We start from the raw sequence: 19,381 nt of genomic DNA, 5'->3' as shown, positions 1-19,381 counted from the left end.
TAAATATGAACATGAGTTAAGTTTTTGAAAGGTGTTGTTGAGTTAAGTTTTTGAAAAGTGAATTTAATTGGTGCAGGTGGGTTGAGTTTTCTGCATGACCTCTTTCCTCTGACATTTCTCACTGTTTCTGCTCTTTCTTTGTTCTGGCTGCTGGGAAACTGTATCTGGGGGTTATCTCTCGGCTTCTCAGTCTATTTTTGTATGTGATGGCAGTTAGTTGTGTGACCTTTTGTTAGATGTCATCAGAGTGTTTTGCCCAGTGTATGTGCAATTGCAGTAAATGGCAGCATCCAGAACTTTTCTCTGCCTTCTGTGCGTTAATCTCCAAGACTGCCTTCCAAGTTGTTTTTGTTCATCAGTCGGTCTTATTGATCCAAAGTAAATGAAATTATATGTGACTCTTGTCTCAGCATAGACAGCATTTATTAAAACTGGAAAAATTGTACATTCAAATAATTGCATATAATATAATCATATGGTGAAAGTTATTTCAAGAAAAGTTGGTAGGAGCATAGTGATGGTGATTTCCTCACCATGACCATTTTAAAGTTAAATCAAGGGCCAGGAGACAGTGGTGAATGTTGTATTTATCCACACAAAAATAAATCTTCTGCTCCTGCATCACAGCCAAACATCACATCATTCCACCTGGCTGATTTCAAACATTGAGCGACTGCTATTAGAAACTTTGCACTCTCTTGTCTGCTTCGGTGCAGTCAGACTCAGACGGCCCTCGCTGTTGACTCACTGGCTGACCGCACAGCACCTGTAATTTCCATGTCCATCCTAGGCTTTCAGTTACCAGGATGAATTGGTGCAATTATAGTCATTGGCCAAATTAGGCAGGAGACTTGGGAGAAAAGTTTTTGTGCAAAACTTGTATTTGCCTAATAATATGGACATGAAAACATCAGTCAGCAACAAAAGACAGGTTAACAATTTTAGAATATCCTCTTACTCTGTAAAAAATAAGGTGGTGTAAAAAAAAAAAGGCCTTGATATATTAAGTTCAGTAAAGACATTTGAATACAATAAGTAAGAAATGTAATTTAAATGTTGATGTCAAAGTTCATATGACTTCAAATCTTTTATCATTGCAACAATTACCTGTGGATCAAGTTACTAAGACGATTTATATGCAAATTATTTCCTTTATTTATTTTAATTTAGTTCAATATTATGTGCTTATTGATTTTCAGTGATTATTGATTTCTTGTCTGAAGAAATGGAAAACACTGGTGTGGCTATTTGTCTCTGTCTCTGATAAATGAAAAAAAAAAAAAGTAAGATATTAGTTGTATGAGTCACCTGAATGAACAGTGGCAGTGTAAAGTATAAACTACCACATCTGAGATGACAATGACACACAGCCTTGAATTAATTCCACATCCACAGCTCAGGAGATGCCACGGTTTGTTTGAGTCAGATAGGTGAAGGAGTTTTGACATGCTCTTACAATGTATCTCTCACATCGCCTCAGGTGGAGCAATGATGCGACAGGGACATTAATAACAAAGTAAATATGAAGGGAGGGAGAGGCTCTTAGTTAATTTTTTATTGCAATTACACAGAAAAAGCATGAAAGCAGCTCAATCAAGTTGACATAACCACATTCTCATCACTCATTGGACAACTTACAAAACATAAAAAAAGTGCAAAACCGTTTTTTTTAACAGCCAATGGTTTCTTTTTGGTCATATTAAAGATTGTGATTGTATTCAATGAGGACTAATTGTAAATTGAGATGAAAATTGTAACAAACTCCATTTAATCTGTAAAATGAATTAAATGTAAACTTCAAAGCGATCGGCTGTTTGAAATTGGAGGCAACAGGTGACCAGCGTGTGTCCTCAATATCAGCTTCTGTCTTTGAGGGTAATATTCAGTGTCTGGTCTCCCTTAAAGGGCAGCACATCATTTGCATTCCACCTGTCTCTGTGATCTCCTTTTGGATTAAATCAATGTTGGCCATGCTCTTCTCTTTCATTTTGCTCTTATCAAAAAGGTTGATCGTATACAACCTGTTTCATTTTGGACTGAAATTAAAGCACCGTGCTGGAGAAGGGAAATAACCAATTGCATCTGTTACTTACTATGCAGCTATGATTTTGAATATTTCACACTACTTGTCAATAAAATTATTGCATCCAAATTTGAGTTTGACATATTACCTGTTACTTCGCCTGTGTCATCCAAATCAATGTTTTTAGAAGGTTGTAACCCAAAAAAGCTTATCAATTTATCATCAATTTATCATTCTGTTATCATTTACTCACCCTCCACTCATTCTAAACCTGTATGAGTTTCTTTCTTCTGTTGAACACAAAAAAGGATTGAAGAATGCTGGTAATCAAACAGTTGTTACCATTGTTTGATTACCAACATTCTTCAAAATATCTGCTCTTTTGATCAGCAGAAAAAATAAACTCGTACAGGGTTTGAGGGTGTATAAATGATGACAGAATTTTCATTTTAGGGGGTGGGGATTTTCCCCCACTTTGTTACACTTGTTTAAAAGTGATTTAAAATTTATTGCTATATTTGCTGTATTATGCCAAATATTGGATTTAATATTTTATCCAAGTGTGTTAGTGTGATGGATATTTTATTTGATGTAAAATCTGGGTCCTGAAGCAAAATCAACTCTGAACCACTGATCAAGGACAACTTGTTCATAGCAATAGTATCATGAAACTATTTTTTTATTCATAATTTTTTTTTTTTAAATTGTGTTCTTAATATTGTACCTTCTTAAATCACCTCCACATTAAATCATTCACTTAAGTGTAATGTTTAATTAAAATAAAGCTTCATTTAAGTGCATTTCTCTTAGACGCACTATATCAGAAATATGTTCTATCCTCCAAGAGGTGCCTATTAAGGGAGATTAATTAGCATGCAGGTGGAGATGTTTGATTACAGGGTTCAACATGTAATCGAGATGAAGGCTCATGTTTTATGCAATCAAATGTTACCTCTAAGAAATGTCCTTGTACAACAGTAATGAAGGAATAGTGTTGGAAATATGATGCTTCGATAAACGTAGAACGTGATATGATTGCAGAAGATGAGTGAAACTGCTGCCCTCGTATCCTTTGCTTCCTCTGGGGTTTATTAAGCTGATGGCAAAACTGTAATTCCAATAGGTTACTGCATGGTTCCCTGTAAGCTTTGTTTAAAATAGGATACACTTCCTCTGGGGTTTGATTATATTTGCTGAAGGTCAGGGTTATGTTTTATGGATGTCATATTTCCTAGTTTTTTCCTTGTATTCATAGGACCACAAATTGACTAGACATCTTATTCTTCCATTTGACCAAAATGCATTCTGTGTTTATAATTACAGCATTTCTATCTGTACCATTAAACAGTACTTGATTAGCATGATTTGAATAAGCAGCCTCTTATGCCATGTGACAGCCAGACAGAGAAGTTTTGCACCTGCAGGTACGGCCTTGTCATTTCAGAGATTCATCACTGCTCATGGAAGAACTCCAAACTCTTGGAATTAACTTTTGAACTAAAAATCTATTTGGGGTAATTTAAAATAGGACAATAATATGACAAAATTTGGGTGCAATTTTTGATGTTAAAACAGTTAATTTTTCCAAGTAGTGTAAATATTTCCATGGTCCATACAAAAAAACAACAACAAAAAAAATCAAAGTTGGAAATAACACAAAGATTTTTTGGAGTGTGTTTTAAAAGAAAATACTATTTCATTTTTTTATACTTTAAATTGTCACATTTAATTCAGTGTTTTACTTGCTGTTTCTTGGTAATTGTTTGTAAAAAAAAAAAAAAAAAAAAAAAAAAATATATATATATATATATATATATATATATATTATATTTTTATATATGTATTTTCCTTAGTATACTGTAGATCACATTTTCATGACATTTCTTTTTGAGGCATTTCAGAAAAAAAAGAAGTTTAATGCTATTGATATTTCAATTCTATTTGAAAATTATTTGTGTGTGTTCCAACATCATTTTAGTTTGAAATGAAATGAGGGTGTGTAAATAATGACTAATTTTCAATTTGGGGTGAATAAAACCTTTAGGAATATAAAAAGGTTAAGGAAAATATGATGATTTGATAATGACAAGAGAAAGAGTAGGGTTTTTACACTACAACATATTGGTCTGTTCATTTTTTTTTTTAATTACTTCACAGGTAAAATTCACTTCATGAATAATTAACCAAAATGTATTGCGGAGCTGATTGACAGTGTCTCAATTTTCTGCTAAAAAAGTGAGTACAACTAAAAAACAATCACAGTGTTGTATCCTTTTAGATGAAATGCTGAATCAATAAAGTCCTGAGATGCTGAATCAATATTGAGATTATGGTTTGTGTCAATATTGAGTTTTTTAAAGCAGACACTCGCAGCTTTACAATAAACCCCAGATTCATTTGCTTCAGGGCTACAAACAACATCCTAAATGGTAAAGGAATAAGTTTTTTTTTTTTTTTTTTTGCCCTAAATGTAATCAATTTATGGCAAATTTCTAGAAATCTGAAAGCTGAAAGAAACATTTCATCAACAATCCAATACTGATTGTAATCAGACCCAATCAGTTTTTGATTAGCCTCTGTTTATTAAGCTGAAATGGCCCTAATGAAAAAGGTGTAGTTCTCTTCTGTTTAGGTTATAGAAAAGAGGCTGAGATTGCGTCAATGGAGCGATTTGAGTTGCTTGAAGAAATTAGTGAACATGAAGGAGCATGAATAACCGAAGTGTCACCTCAGCCTTTCCTCTGTGGCAGAGTCTCTAACGCCTGTCATCCCTCGCTTTTCACAATCAGATCAGTGCAGCCAGAAGAAATAACAATCTAATGATGCAGATAGAAAAGAAAAAACAGTTTATGTGAGCACCTGCTTAACCCTGTGTGGTCAGTGGAAAACATGCCATTGCCAAAAGCAGGTTTATGATGCTGATGATGGTTCTGGAGGTGTGATTCTGATCCAGTTACAAAATATTATAGTATATATAATACTTATATAATACCACTTTTATGTGTTCAGTATGAATTTTTTCTTTTTGCCATTACACACAATACATCATTTGTGGAACAGCAACAAACTTTCTGTGTTTGTATGTACACTATTGCATATTTTTGTAGACAAATTAAACAAGCTATAGTGATGATATGAAAAGTGTGTTTTAAGAGACTCTTTTCTAAGTCTAACGAACCAAAAACGCATTGCTTGAAGTCACCCATTTCAGAATCACAAAAAAACATAATTCTTTCTGACTAAGTATTATTTCTTATTGATGCCCTGCTATAAAAACATCAAGTACTGAGCTACATAAAACTGAGAATTATAGGTCTGCTGGTCTAATCATGACACTGTGATATCACTGGAAAGCACAGCACAATAATATAATGATGTTTTGCCCTATAGCACTCTATAACCATTGCCTGACGGAGGCATTTATCTAATAATTTCTCTCTGTGATGGAATAAGCCTTTATTATGGACAAACATGTATCATTTGACCCTTCAGGGTCCACAATGCAGATAAAGAAAGAGGAATGCATGAGTCTAAACGAACAGCTTTGTTAAGCCCTTAGACTAAACTGACTCTGTTGACTATCAGGGGAGTTTGTATGAGGATAAGCAGTAAATTAAGACGAAAGATGAATGAAACTCATTGTTTTGAGCTGCACAGTATTTAAATTAACTATACAAAGCCTTTTAGGAAATCTGATTAATTTTATAAGTCCTGTGTGGGCATGGTTATTTATTTTATTTTTTACTTCATTTGCTTGAATTTAGATTCAGCTGTGTTGTGTGTGTATATAATTCTCATACTAATATAGAAATGGGTCATTTGAATCAGTGCTGGAATCAGTGAATTATTTCACACTGCATACTCTTTGGTGTGTGACACGAAATGAAAGTGGAATAAATATCAAATTAAATAAAATTCCTTGCAGCTTACCTGACCTGACTGTAATTTACCTGGCCCTTTGTCTCAGAATATATTATTTAGTACATTTTTATTTAAAGTGGTATTTTTTAAAATATATGTAGAGGAAAGGAATGGTTATTGTATATTTATATTATATATTTAATTACACTTTGTGTGTTTATATGTACACAGTACTTATGTAAGATTTTGTTAATCTCATAATATATTTATTTTAGTCCATTTAACCACAGGCTGTCAAAAGCATTTCATTTCTAGTTGATTTTATGGGTTTTAACTCGATTGTCATCAGTAATTAATTTCAGAGTGTTTAAAAAAAGTGCAGTGAACTCATCACTGCTGGTCATCACTTTGTTTTTGTAAGGCTGCAATTGAATTTTAGTCAGTTTTAGTGGGTTGACATTTTTTTACAGTGTAATGTTGCAGTGGAGACTTTGTTTGACTGAGTATATTATATTTTTAGAATCATTAGTGCATTAGATTTTTCAGCATTTTTTTTTTTTTTGTATATCATTATCACTGTGTAAATCATTATTTTATATAATACAGAACAAATAATGTTTCATATAGACGTGTGTATATTTATATCTGTTTTTCTTTACAGATACAAAATAGCCCATAACACTGATTCCTCTTGGCAGTTCAGTTGCATGAAGTTAATACGGCTGTTGACTGAGTGCTCTGAACATATTAAAATCTCTATATATCACATCGGCAGGGAATATGTAAACACAGTTAGCTGCAAACAGCCACGTATAGTTACGGTCATCATAAAACAGAAATTAGAGTAATGAATCATCCAAATAGTCGCTATACAGAAGTGTCATTAAAGACACAAATGGTACATACACAAGCACACACACTATTCCCTCTGCTCACACATATGCACACAGGGCTCTGATCTCTGAGGACAGGCTTTGAGGAGGAGGAGGCAGCACTAAGGGACACACCGACCTGAGAAAAACAAGCCCAATGGTCATAATGAGAGGCTTTTCATTACAGAACGCAGGAATTGGTGTGGGGCGGGGGTGCGGAGAGCAAAGAGGGGCTGAAGGAGGCAGATGCTCAGCGCTGTATAATCACAGTCTCCCTTCTGCACCACTGGACTCATTTGGTGTATTTCATTTGAGATTTTGAGAATACCTGGGGGCGTTAGTGAATCATTAAGCACTGCACACACATGTGCATGATACACCCACATAAATGCACAAATAAAAACTGGCACACACACACACACATTCTTGAGGAACAATAAGAATCAGCAGCAGGAGAAACTTGCGTTCATGTGGGTGCTTCAGCGGCGCTGTGGGTGAGAGGGGGTGTGTTCGGATCCCGCTGGAGGAGCCAGTAATGCCGAGGATGCGTCAGGGAGCATGACTGCTGCCGGAAAGGGGCATGACATGATCTGTCAGAGGGCAGTGTCTCTCATAGTTGACCTCTGTACACAGGACAGCCCGCGGCTGGACCACAACACCTGTGAGGAGTTCCTCTTTCTCAAGTCCAATCAAGAGTACAACCACAAGGATACGGGTAATGACCAGTCTTTTCCTTTAGAGTTATGGTTCTGCTGCTTGTAGAGCAGATTGTGTTGTTATTGATGGTGTTCTTCTGAATGAGAATCTAATTTTAATCAGAAATACTCTTATTTTGGCTCAGAAACTGTGAAACAGAGCCAATCTGGAGTCAAGTTAAAAAGACCTACTCTCTGGATAGCATCACTCACGGTTTGACTGCGTTCCTGTGTGGGTTGTAGTGGGAATAATTATTTAAGTCCAGCACTGCCAGACAAAGATTTCTATCAGACAATACTGTTAAGAAAATTACTTTGGCAATAACTGTTTAAGTGTCCCTGAGAGATAAGAAATTATTTATATTTGCCACAGTGCTTATGCATTGTGACAGAAAAATTACTGTGTGTTCATGCTTTTATCAGTTGTTTGATCATAAAACGTTTGATCATGTGTGGAAGCCTTATCTGAAACCATTTTTTTTTAGTAACAGGCATAGATTCAACATTTTTTCTTGAGTTGGAGTTTCATAGATCTGTTATAACATAAATAAATAGCCTTTTTTGATCAATTAAATGCATTTAAATTAAAATAATTTTTAATTTTCTGTGACATAAGGGGGTTTGGAAAGTTGTAATTAATGTGCACATCTGTGAAATCACTGAAGATGAAAGTGCAATAACTTTTTTAAATGCATTGCATTAAAAGAAACCATGCTACATTTATTAGAAAACAACTGTTTGAAAAATCATATTATTTATAATAATAATGCAATAATAATTGCATTAAAAATAATAATAAAAAAATTAGGGCTGTCAAATGATTAATCACGATTACAATCCAAAATAAAAGATTTGTTTACATATATAATGTATACTGTTTATATTATTTATGTTATATATAAATACACCACACATGCATGTATATATTTAAAAAAATTGTTATGTTTATATATTAAATAAATATATAATAAAATATAAGAATATAAATATATATAATATCATGTAAATATTTTCTAAATATATAATATGTGTGGTATTTTAATATACATAATAAATATAACAAATATATTATAATAATGGTGATTAATCGTGATTAATCATTTGACAGCCCTAAAAAAAATAAGTATAGTATATCACAATATATATTTTATATACATTTTTAAATTATAATCTAAAATGGCTGCTTTTAATCTTTTGTATATTGCATATTTAAATGTATTCTATAATTTTTTTTTGTTAAAAAGTAAAAAGTTATTTTTTAATTCCTAAATTAACTTGAGGAGAAATTTAAATATGAGGGCTTTTTGCAGGTCTATTATATGATTTGTTCTGTTCAATCAATTTGCTTGCGACAAGACTGGAGGTATTTTTGGCTGGTTTTGTTTTTGCCATTCTGCCATGTCGATGTGTTGACAGACCCCTGCTTGGAAGAAATGTGTCAAGTGAATGTAGACAAAAATCTTGTCACTTTGTATTAACCTCACTAGGAAAATCGAAGGCCCTCGAGCCCACCATTGGCATCCATGGCTTAGCCGTGGGGGCACTAAATGCCACGGCATGTTATCAGACCATCACTGTGAATCACTAGTGTCAGATAAAAGCTGAATAGAGTCTATTTTCTTATATTGTTGTGCAGATTTAAAACCAAGTGTTGGGTTTCCCTCAGAGAGAAATGACAAGCAGCTTGCTGTGTTTGGAAAGTGAGAGGAAATGTTCCTCAGGAGCAATTTGCATGGAAAATCTTACATTGTGAGATAATTGTGCAAGAAGGTGATAATCTGAAATGTCTCAATGACAAAATGTTGTTTTTGTACTATATTTGTTTATAATTTTGCAGTGTTTCTTCCTGTCTTTTTGCTGTCTGGCAAAATTATTGCGATTCCGTAAACAAACCAATTTTCGGTGTCTTCAAATGTCAGGAGCCTCATCTTAGACTGAGTCACTTCTGTGATTTCTAATCTCTGGCAAACTCTGGTGGATGCAAAATCGAAACATTCTGACAGAAATGAAAAACAATAACATGTTTCTGTGTTTCAAATCCAAGCGCGTCTGTTGCAAGCACACTGTATTAAATACTACAAGGCTCCAGGTTAGTTTGAAAGTATTCCAGCATGAAAACCTTCATGGGCTTGGGTACTGAAGCACAGATGCTGTTCAGGGATGGTAGGACACAGTGCGGCTGTGGATGATGGATGGAAAGCCCTGCACAATCCCATTAACAGTCAACAGATGTCTAAAGATGAGACACGCACAGTGGAGGAAAAAACAACTCTCACCACTATGAGCTTGGAGTGCTGTTAAACTGGAAGACAGACTGATGCCCTCACAGTTGTCGTTGTCCACACGCAAACCTATTTAAATGATGGATGCCGGATCACATGTAATGTGTCAGATTTCCACATCAGCTCTAATTAGATTGTATCTCATTTTCACAATCCCATCATGGCTTTATTAAGCCAGACTCCCTGCAGAGGACATTTGTAGCAGATGATTATTCATTAGACTGCTGCATTCTTATAAAGGATGAAGAAAGTTTTGCATTGCAGGTGCAGAAAAAAGCATTAGTGCAAAATAAGCCACTTTGTTTGTTGTGCTTTAGAGTTCTGCTCTACATGCAGATCCATTTTCAATAATTCATATGAGTCTCATCAAGTCTTTTATAGAAAACACAGTCTTTACCCCGCAAATTGGCCAGCAGCCATTTTGGCTCGAGAAGATAATAGACTTTTGCTGCACTGGTGTTAACGGAGGCAAATAGATGCTACAACAAGTCCAACAGCACTGGCTAATTTACATGATTATTATGTGTCTTTCTGACACCAGGGTAATTGTTGCTGTGGTAGATGAGTGTGTGTGTGTGTGTGTGTGTGTGTTGTTGGGGCCCAAGCTTGAGGGGACTGTAGTGTGAAAACCAGTCTGCATCTGGAGACAAAAAAGGGCACGGACATATTTTAAGATCAATCAGTGCAAGTTTCTTTCAACTGAAACAGCTCAGACTTACATTTTAGTCTGGGACAGGCTTCAGCCTTGTCTGTGAAACCGGGGGGAAGTCCTTAGCATCTTCAATGATGTCAAGCTTCACTTCGGCCACATTGTCAGATAATGCCATTGGATTAGGAAATACTGTATATCAACTAAACTTGTGCTTCTGTATTATATAATCTAATTAAGAAATGTCACACTAACAAGAGTGATGTGGTTCACAGCTGTGCTGATATTCAGTATGTGTGTAATATTGCTTTTATTCATTGGATTAAAAACAGGATGTTATTGCTGAGTAACTTACATTTTAGATACACTACTGCCAGTTACTTTGTTTTGATATTTCTGAAAAAAAGTGACAGCAGAAATCGTCTCCGAGGAACATAAATAGTAGTGTTTCCTGAATGAATAAGTGATTTTGAACAAATTGGTTCAGTAAATGTTCCATGAACTTAGTCATACGTCCATGCATCCGAATATGCTGGCTTTCATATTATATAGTATGGAAAAACAGTACGCCAGAAAATAGTATGTCTGAATTCATAGTTGAAACAACGTTCATAGATCGGAAAGGAGTCGGGAACCAGCGAATATTTAAATATAAAACTTTAATAAACAAATAAACAAACACAAAATCAAAGTAAAAGCGGCAGCACCTCACGGACGACTGCAGCATAAAACAACAACATAAATAGTCCAGGCCTAGTCCTCTCTCGTCCTTCTCTGTCGTCACTCCTCCTTTTATCCTTCCGGAGCTCCTCCGTGGGACTCGAGACCTGGTGAGTGGCACAGGTGTCGCTCATTATCATTTGCTCCACTGGCCTCGCTCCATTCCCACGGCTCTCGGCCCCACCCCACTCGTCACAATAATATTCATAAAACTTTAGGTGAAAAAAGTACAGATTACCTACTACTACTGTATATTCTAGAGTGCACATTCCATGGACGCTTTACTATCCCGTGAGGCAATGTGGGAGGATTTGTAAATGGCAGTGAATTGATGCAACTGACGCTGGTTGGTCACATGACAGTGGCAACATGATGGATTTAGTACATTCAAATTTCGTACCAACGTTTCGCACCAACTGCATGACCAAAGCTGCAGGGTAATTTCTTGACAGATTAATGAAGATAGGGGAGAGGTTGCAGCACCCTTATAGCTAATTGGATCAGAACACTTTATGCTTTACGGACCAAATTGCTAGCAAATTCCACTGCTTTTATAGCCTAACAAAGAATATAGCAGTCATTAGCAGTTAGACTCTATGACCCTGTTTGCACATGTTATTGAGATCCGTCTCCAGTGATCCGATTACAGCTCGAAATCTGTGTAGTGCGACATGAGTCATCAGTATATTGTAATATCTCCATAAAGTGAACTTTATCAGTGTTAAATTTCATGAGATCTTTAAACCATATACAGTGAAAGTTTTTGACAATAATTCATTAGAAATTATTTTAGTTTTGTGTACTTATTATTCATTGTGTCGTATAGAGACTATCAATCATTGCAAATACATTATATGGCATGTAATATGTTCCTTGTCAGTGTAATGCAAATGAGGAAGCATGTTTGGCAGCAAACTCTTCCTCTCGTTCTGTGTCATGCTGTGTTAACAGACAGTCTGGGTGTTACGGTGCAGCAAGAGCATCTGCTCCAACAATGACAAAGCTTTACAGACATTATCTTCCCTGTTTCCTGCAAACTGCTCAGTTGAAGAAGCTATGCTTTCTTGTAAAGTGTTCTCCTTTTAAACCCTGCAGTTATGCCCATTGCAGCAGGGGCTGACATTATGGGCATAATGTGAACAAGCAGAACCATAATATCACAGTATATCTGGAACAAAAAGAAAAAGATCATATGTGAATTATCTTGCACAAGAAATATGTTTTTTTTTTTTTTTTTTTTTTTTTTTGTTGTTGTTGTTTTTAAAATTTAAAAGTCACTTTTAAAATTCTCTTTCAGCTAATCAGTGTTACTATAACTACAGCTAAACTAAAACTGGTTGGCTATGACATAACTAAAACATACTGGCTATTTATTTATTAATTTTTATAAGACAAGACCTTTGATGTGTCTCTCCCAGACTTACTGTTTCAGTAGGACAGAAAACTGTACTCATCAAGCAATTGCATGGCATCTTTAAATCCCAAATCAGAAAGTTTGCTTGCGGCTACATAAATGATCTTTTACTAACTGAGGTAATAAGACAGTAATTAAAAATTTATGAAAGGATCAAAAGGCATGCGAATAGAAATTTGGCAAGACAGGCTTATTTGATTTCATGAATGCAAAGTCAGTTGTGTACTTTAGGGCTGCATATACAAGGGAGCTTGTTGACATAAACTCCTGTAGATGATACATCTGAAGGTGTTGATTTGTTATGCTTCTGATTTTATTTTTCATAATATACTCTCCTAATAGCATAATCTTCATCTCTTTATACCATATATTACAATTTCATGCTCCCTGGCCATTACAAAAACCCAGTGACTGCCTTTATTCATGTATGAAAGCTTATGACCTTTTGGTCACTTCTTGAAAATCCAACATGCAAATCTAGAATCCACATAATAATTCATTTTCTCACAGATGACTGTGTTTCACTGCAAAGTAATCCAGCGAGGCGTGTAATTAGGAACAACATAAGAGTGTCTGTTTTTCTGTGATCTCAGTGACATGTTCCTCATTGGCTATCTGCTGCTTGAAAAACAAGCCTCTTGTTCAGCGACAGCACAATGTCTGAAGCCTACTCTACTCATCTGTTTACGCACTGAGCCATTTCAGTTCATTAAACTTCAAAACTGTTATATTGTGCAGCCAAACAATAGACAGCGGTCCAAAAGAAAACCGTTATCTCTCCACACAAGCACTCTTGTAATAACATTGTGGATTGAATTGAGTTTGGAGTGCACTCCTCACCAAACCGCAGGCCCACCTCGTAGAAAAAATGCATTTGTGAGTTGCGGGTCAAGGTAGATGTAATGTAATTAGAAAATGTGTGATGTACATGGAAAAAATGTGGAATGAATGCAGTAACTATTAAAACAGGTGCTGGAGGGGGCGAGTAAAGAGTCGGGAAATGAGACCCATGCTGCATGTTAAACAGTTACGAGGAGTCATAGGTGGCTTGTGTGAAAAGAACATTTTGCTCCAACCATCTGATATGAATGTCTAAAATGAATGGTGTCTTTAAAACAAGATCTCTGTCCTGCCTGTCATCTGAGGAAAACTTGGGAACATTGTTTTTCTTCCCATCAGTGGCCAAGAGAGATATCTGTTTATTTATGGAAGCCCATTTCTGCCTCAGAGTAAAAAAAAACTAAATTAATAGATGAAAAACAATTGGGGATTTTATTTAATTTTCATAATTGAGACTTCATATCTCACAACTGTCATTGTCAACTGTCACTGACACAACTGTGACTTAATGCTTAGACTTGAGACTTTATATCTCACTTGTGACTTTCATTTTGTAATTATGGCTTAAAATCTCAAAACTCTAACTTTTTCTTATATTGCAACTTTATTTTTTAGTAATTGTGTCTTTATATCTCACAGTTGTGCCTTTTGTTGTTGTAATTATGTCTTGCTGTCTCACAATTGTTACATTATTTGTTGTAAGTCTGACTTCATATCTCATAATTCCATTTTTTTTGGTTTAAAATTGTGTCTAATTTTTAGTAATTGCATCTTTATATCACAAGTGTGAGCCCTAATTTATTAGTAATTGCCTCATTATATCTCACAATTGTTACTTTATTTGTCGTAAATGTATCTTGATATATCACACCCTAATTTTTTTAGTAATTGCATTTTTATGTTTCATAATTGCAACTTCATATCTACAATTGCAGCTTCATATCTCACAACTGTGACCATATTTTTTATTGTAAAACTTTGAAAAAGTAACTATCTTGCATGTCTTGCACATTACGCCATAGTAAAATCTTTAGAGATTGCAAAGCAGACATTTTGACTGGCATGTCCTAGTTTTTGTCCTGAGAAACTGTAATTAGTTAAAGGAAAATAGGATTGTGACTGCCTGAGGCCAGCAACTCCAAAGACACTGAATGATAGGATATCAATCCAGAGAACCTAGTGTAGATTAGCTGAACGATATGGAATTCTGCTGACTATTGTACTCTCTCAAGAATTCAAGAGAACAAAAACACTGCAAAACACTGCTGCACTGGCGATTCAGTATCATGACTGTGATGTCTTAAGTTGCCAGTTATAGAGAAACTGTAAGATTACTGTCAATGACTAGCATCACTTCAGTTTCCATGTCATTAGGAATCAGCAGGATTTGGGGATTTCATTCAATAGCTAAGATTCAGTGGATTATGCATTGTCCACTGTGTTACAATGCCTCTCTGTTCCTTTCTAAAATGCACTCGTTCTCGCTTTCTTTGTGACAACCAAACTGCCTGGCTTTATTTGATCAGTGAAAACAGGGAAATGGAGCTCTCTGAAATGACTGTGTGCTTTTGCATTAGAGCTTTAATTTGGTTGTTAATTTGCTGTGAAATTAATTGAACTGCCAATGAAAGTCATTGGCTCATGAATGTGCTCACAGACAAACATGTCTGAAGCCCAATGACACAAATTCCCAGGGACACAATAGCTTTGATCAGCTCATGTAGGTTGTCCTATATGAATCACCTTTTCCCCACTTTTTTTTCCCACAGTGCCCTTTTCAGATCATTTTCACAAGTCTGTCCTTAACCTTTTCTCCTCCTTAAGTGCGAGTGCTGGCCTGGATGTGCTTTGTTAAGGGATTGGAGGATTTCAGCGGGTTTTAAAGCACTCCCAAAACATCTGAAAATAACCAAGAGGATTTTGATTTTACTTTTCCACTTGCAATCTCTAAAGCATGCAGCTTCGATCCTCAGCCTCTTTTGCTTTGTACCTCTCACCGAATCTCCCAGCAGGCTTCCAGGTGCTGTCCTATCTGTGTCATTTTTGCTGCCTAAGATGACCTGAGGTGTAGATATATGGCTCATTAGAAAGATGAATGGCGTGTCCAGTGATGCCTGACCCTGAAGCCACGGCTTGTGAACACAACTTCCTCACATTGCGGATACAGGCACCGTATTTTCCCTGGAGGTGCTTTAAATGCAGAACCTCTCATGCGGGAATTTTACTGTGTCAAAAATGAAAAATTCCAATGTGTTCTTTATTGACACATTGACACATGATCTCATTTGTCTTGAAAAAACAAACTTCCAGGCATCTGGCATGTATATAAAAAAGCAGGCATTCTTGACTTGTCAGTGACATTGCCCACAGTGTCAGCATTTGGGTATTATGTATAATTTCAGAAAAGAAGATTAAATGTTGCAACAAATCACTATGAGATATGGACTTTTGTTACCCTTTCTAGAATTTTCCATACAGTCTTTCATAGTGATTTCTTTGTTAATCTTATACTGTATTTGATTAAGTGGTATTAAGGGAAGACGGATTAGTAATGCAGCATCCATTAAATTGTTCACCCCCCAAAAATTTTAATTCTGTCATCTTTTACTCACGTCCGTGTTGTTCCAAACTAATTAGATTTTCTTTCTACAGTGCAGCACAAAAGGTGATATGTAGTGGTGCTACAATATGTTCTCCATGCAATGAGGACCAAAAAAGAGGCCCAGTAGACATTCAGAGTGTCTTTTCTATGTTCCACAGAAGTAAATCAAGTGGTTTTTGAATGACCCAATGGTGAGAAATTATTGGTGAGTTATTTTAATGTTTGGGTGAACTATCCTTTAAGATACAACTGAAGACATGCCCTGATTTCACAATAACAATATTTTAGACTAAGACGACACCTTTTTCCTTTCTAAATTGAGACACAAATGAAGGGAAATTAATTTGGCATAAATATTTTAATTCTTTCATCATTTACTCATGTTCATGTTGTTCCAAACAGATTTGGTTTCCTTTCTTCAGTGGAACACAAAAGGAGACATGTAGGCTAGTTGCTATTTCCAATGCAATGAGGCTTTCAAGCTACAGAAAGTCCAAAAGGCAATGTAAAAATTACATGTTAGACATAACAATTTTCTATGTTCCACTGAAAATGGTAAATCAAGCAGGTTTTGAGTGACACAAGAGTGAGAAAATAATGAGCACTTTCATGTTCGCCTGAACATCCTTTTAGATAAAACTGAGAACATGCCCTGATTTCACAATAATAATTTTTAGGCTAAAGGCCCTGGTATACTTCAAATGAAGTTCGTTTTCATTCTTCGTTTGGGGGCAAAAAGAAGTTTGAAAAGGCTGATATATGGTATACTGTTTTCGAACATTCCGACACCCCTGCACTGCTGCTGGCGGGGTGTAGATTAATGTAAACATGACTCGTGACTCTTGCACGTATCCCCTAAATACAACAACGACGAAATAATGAAGTGTAGGCAATCTAGGTGTGAGACGGGCACCACTGGTCAGAATATTATAGACAAAAGAATAACGATTAGCGGCAGTTCAGAGTCAAGTATCATGTTTGCAATACAAAAGAACCATAATCAGTCAAGGGAAGTGTGAATGTCTCAAAGTCTGAAAACTGTAGCATGATGTGGAAAAAAAATATTGGAGTCAGTTTGTTATTTTATCTTATTAGTGTTCATTTAATATATTAAACTGGATAAATTGTTACACCTTTTTATATTATATGTGGTGTCATGACTTACTTTTGATAAAAACAAAGGTTTATTATTGTATGTTCGTATGGCATTTCATTTATTGTATACCCTTTGAATTCGCTTATTGAAAGAACAACAGCAGCAGTATGGTGTAACATTTATTTGAAACACATTTATTTGGTACTTGCTACCTTATATCTTTACCCTTTCCTTTCATTCTTTTCATGGCTTTGGAAAACTTGTCTCGGATGTTTCTCTGAGTCGCTTTTTGCATAACTCCGGGTCGTCGACACCAAGCTTCATTGCAATTTCTTTCTAGGAATTAATGCTTCCTCTGAATCTCTGTGCGAGCAATCGTACAGGTGCAGGTATATTTGTGCCAGCTCAGCTTTTCTACACTCCAGTGTATTCATGTTGCTAGTGACTATGCCGGAGATATTGTTCTCTCTTGCCTGACCTCCGGTGAATGAGAAATGAACCGGGGGTAAAAACTGCACATCAAAGAAGGTGGAGCTTCAGAACACACCCACCGATTGCGTAACCACCACGGCTCAATAGAAACTCAAAGGTTTTAAGTTCGCTTTGGTCAGCTGTTTCGAACTGCTGAAACAAACTCAAAACGAACTTTGATCGGCCTGATTTTGTTCGAAATGACGTCATATCAGTTCGTTCTTCGATTTTGTTTGAAGTATATCGGGGCCTCTCCTCTCTAAATTGAGCTAAGGAAATCAATTTGTTTAAAAGAAACAAATTAATTAAATTAAAATTCTGTCATCATTATGTCATCATGTTCATGTCATTCCAAATGCATTTCATTTGCTTTCTTCAGTGGAACAAGTCGACACTATTTTCCATTCAATAAAGCTTTTAAGCTGCAAAAAAGTTACAAATGCACCATAAAAGTGGCCTGTTAGACATTCAAAATGTCTTTTTCTATGTTCCACTGAAAAAAGGAAATCAAGTGGGTTCTGAATGATGGGTGTGAAAATAATGAGAGTCATTCCCATGTTTGGCTGAACTCCCCTTTTAGATAAAACTGAAGACATGTCCTGATTTCACAATAACAATTCTTTTAGGCCAAGCAGACACCTTCTAAATTTAGCTACAAATTAAGGAAAATCAATTTGGTAATTGTAAAAAAAAAAAAAAACTAAATGAAAAGGCAATTTTACACAACAATGCTGCTGAAATCACTCAGGGGCTCTTATGTAGTGTTGCATACATTATGTGAATCAAAATAGCTCTAGTTCTTTAGGGCTGCTGTAATGGTTCCAGTTTGAGAAACACGAGGTGCATCCCTGGTGCAGAAGATAGCAGCAGGAGGAAAGTGGTCCCGGGGTTTGACTGCTCTCCTCATTCATTCACTGTGCTCAGCTGAATGCAGCTGATATGGGTGATGATAATCTAGACTGAGCGAGGCAGGAGGGAGCCACTATCTCTCCAGCTCGGGTGAAGATAGTGCTGCAGTGTGGTTCAAAACCTACGGTGGACGTGGCAGCCTGAGGCTGGGGTGAAATACAGACATTGGAATATCAAAAGGTGGCGTGTCTCACACTTGTTCTCTGTCCATCCGTCTTTGCAGCTGTCACGGCTCTCTTTAATCAGTCCAAACTGCATAATCATCCCTTTTCATCCATTGACACGTCCTAAACTCAATAGATCTCCTGCATTCGCTGAATATGTTTGATATTCATGAGGTTAACTCAATAATATGCATGCACCAAACTTATGCAGCACCGCTGCTTTGTTATTCTACTTAAAATACAGCTGTTTCTCTGGTGTTTTACATCTCTGATGTATAACTGCCCCCGTGATAGAGAGGTCTGTGCCCTGTGTGTTGTGTATTGCGCTGTGCAGTGCAACACCACTGGGATTATGGGAGTGTGGAGTGTTTGTAAGTGTGTGTAGAGCTCAGTGAGGGATCTGCCCCCAGCCTTTTGCCATATCTTGCTGACTGGCTTGCTCTGACTGCCATAGAAACGGGGTGCTTAAGCGTGTTGGAGGCTCATTCTGCCTGGGCGCTGCCGAGCGTAAGCATCACAGGGATCAAGGAGGAGAGAAAGGGAAAGTGTGAGAAGAAACATACAAGTATTGGTGAGTACAAAAATGCTGGACCTTTTTAGAGTAGTTTGCATTTGTTTGGACAGCTTGTAAATGGGGTTTGTGCATCAAGGGAGAAACAGGTTGCATGAGCATGCTGTGATAGAGGGAAACAAAGAGGCTTCCTATACACGTGTTGCTTTGATTTTACAACTGTGTGAAGTAGTCCATGCTGGAAAATTCCAATTATGCTAGTTAAATCTACC

General features: G+C 36.2%; 1 protein-coding gene across 1 annotated transcript in view; it reads left to right on the top strand.

Annotated features, from left to right (window-relative positions):
* Positions 1–7,299: 7,299 nt before the first annotated feature.
* Positions 7,300–19,381, top strand: part of LOC109098830 (synaptotagmin-6-like) — a 43,772-nt gene continuing 31,690 nt past the window's right edge. Inside the window, exon 1 of the mRNA XM_042713203.1 lies at positions 7,300–7,471. Coding sequence (XP_042569137.1) covers positions 7,315–7,471 — 157 coding nt within the window. The 5' untranslated portion in view covers positions 7,300–7,314. The remainder of the gene's footprint in view (positions 7,472–19,381) is intronic.

This window comes from Cyprinus carpio, chromosome A23, assembly GCF_018340385.1.
Source record: "Cyprinus carpio isolate SPL01 chromosome A23, ASM1834038v1, whole genome shotgun sequence".
Classification (NCBI taxonomy): Eukaryota; Metazoa; Chordata; class Actinopteri; order Cypriniformes; family Cyprinidae; genus Cyprinus; species Cyprinus carpio.
Note: the sequence above shows the minus strand (reverse complement) of the source record. Positions and strands in the feature narration are given on the sequence as shown.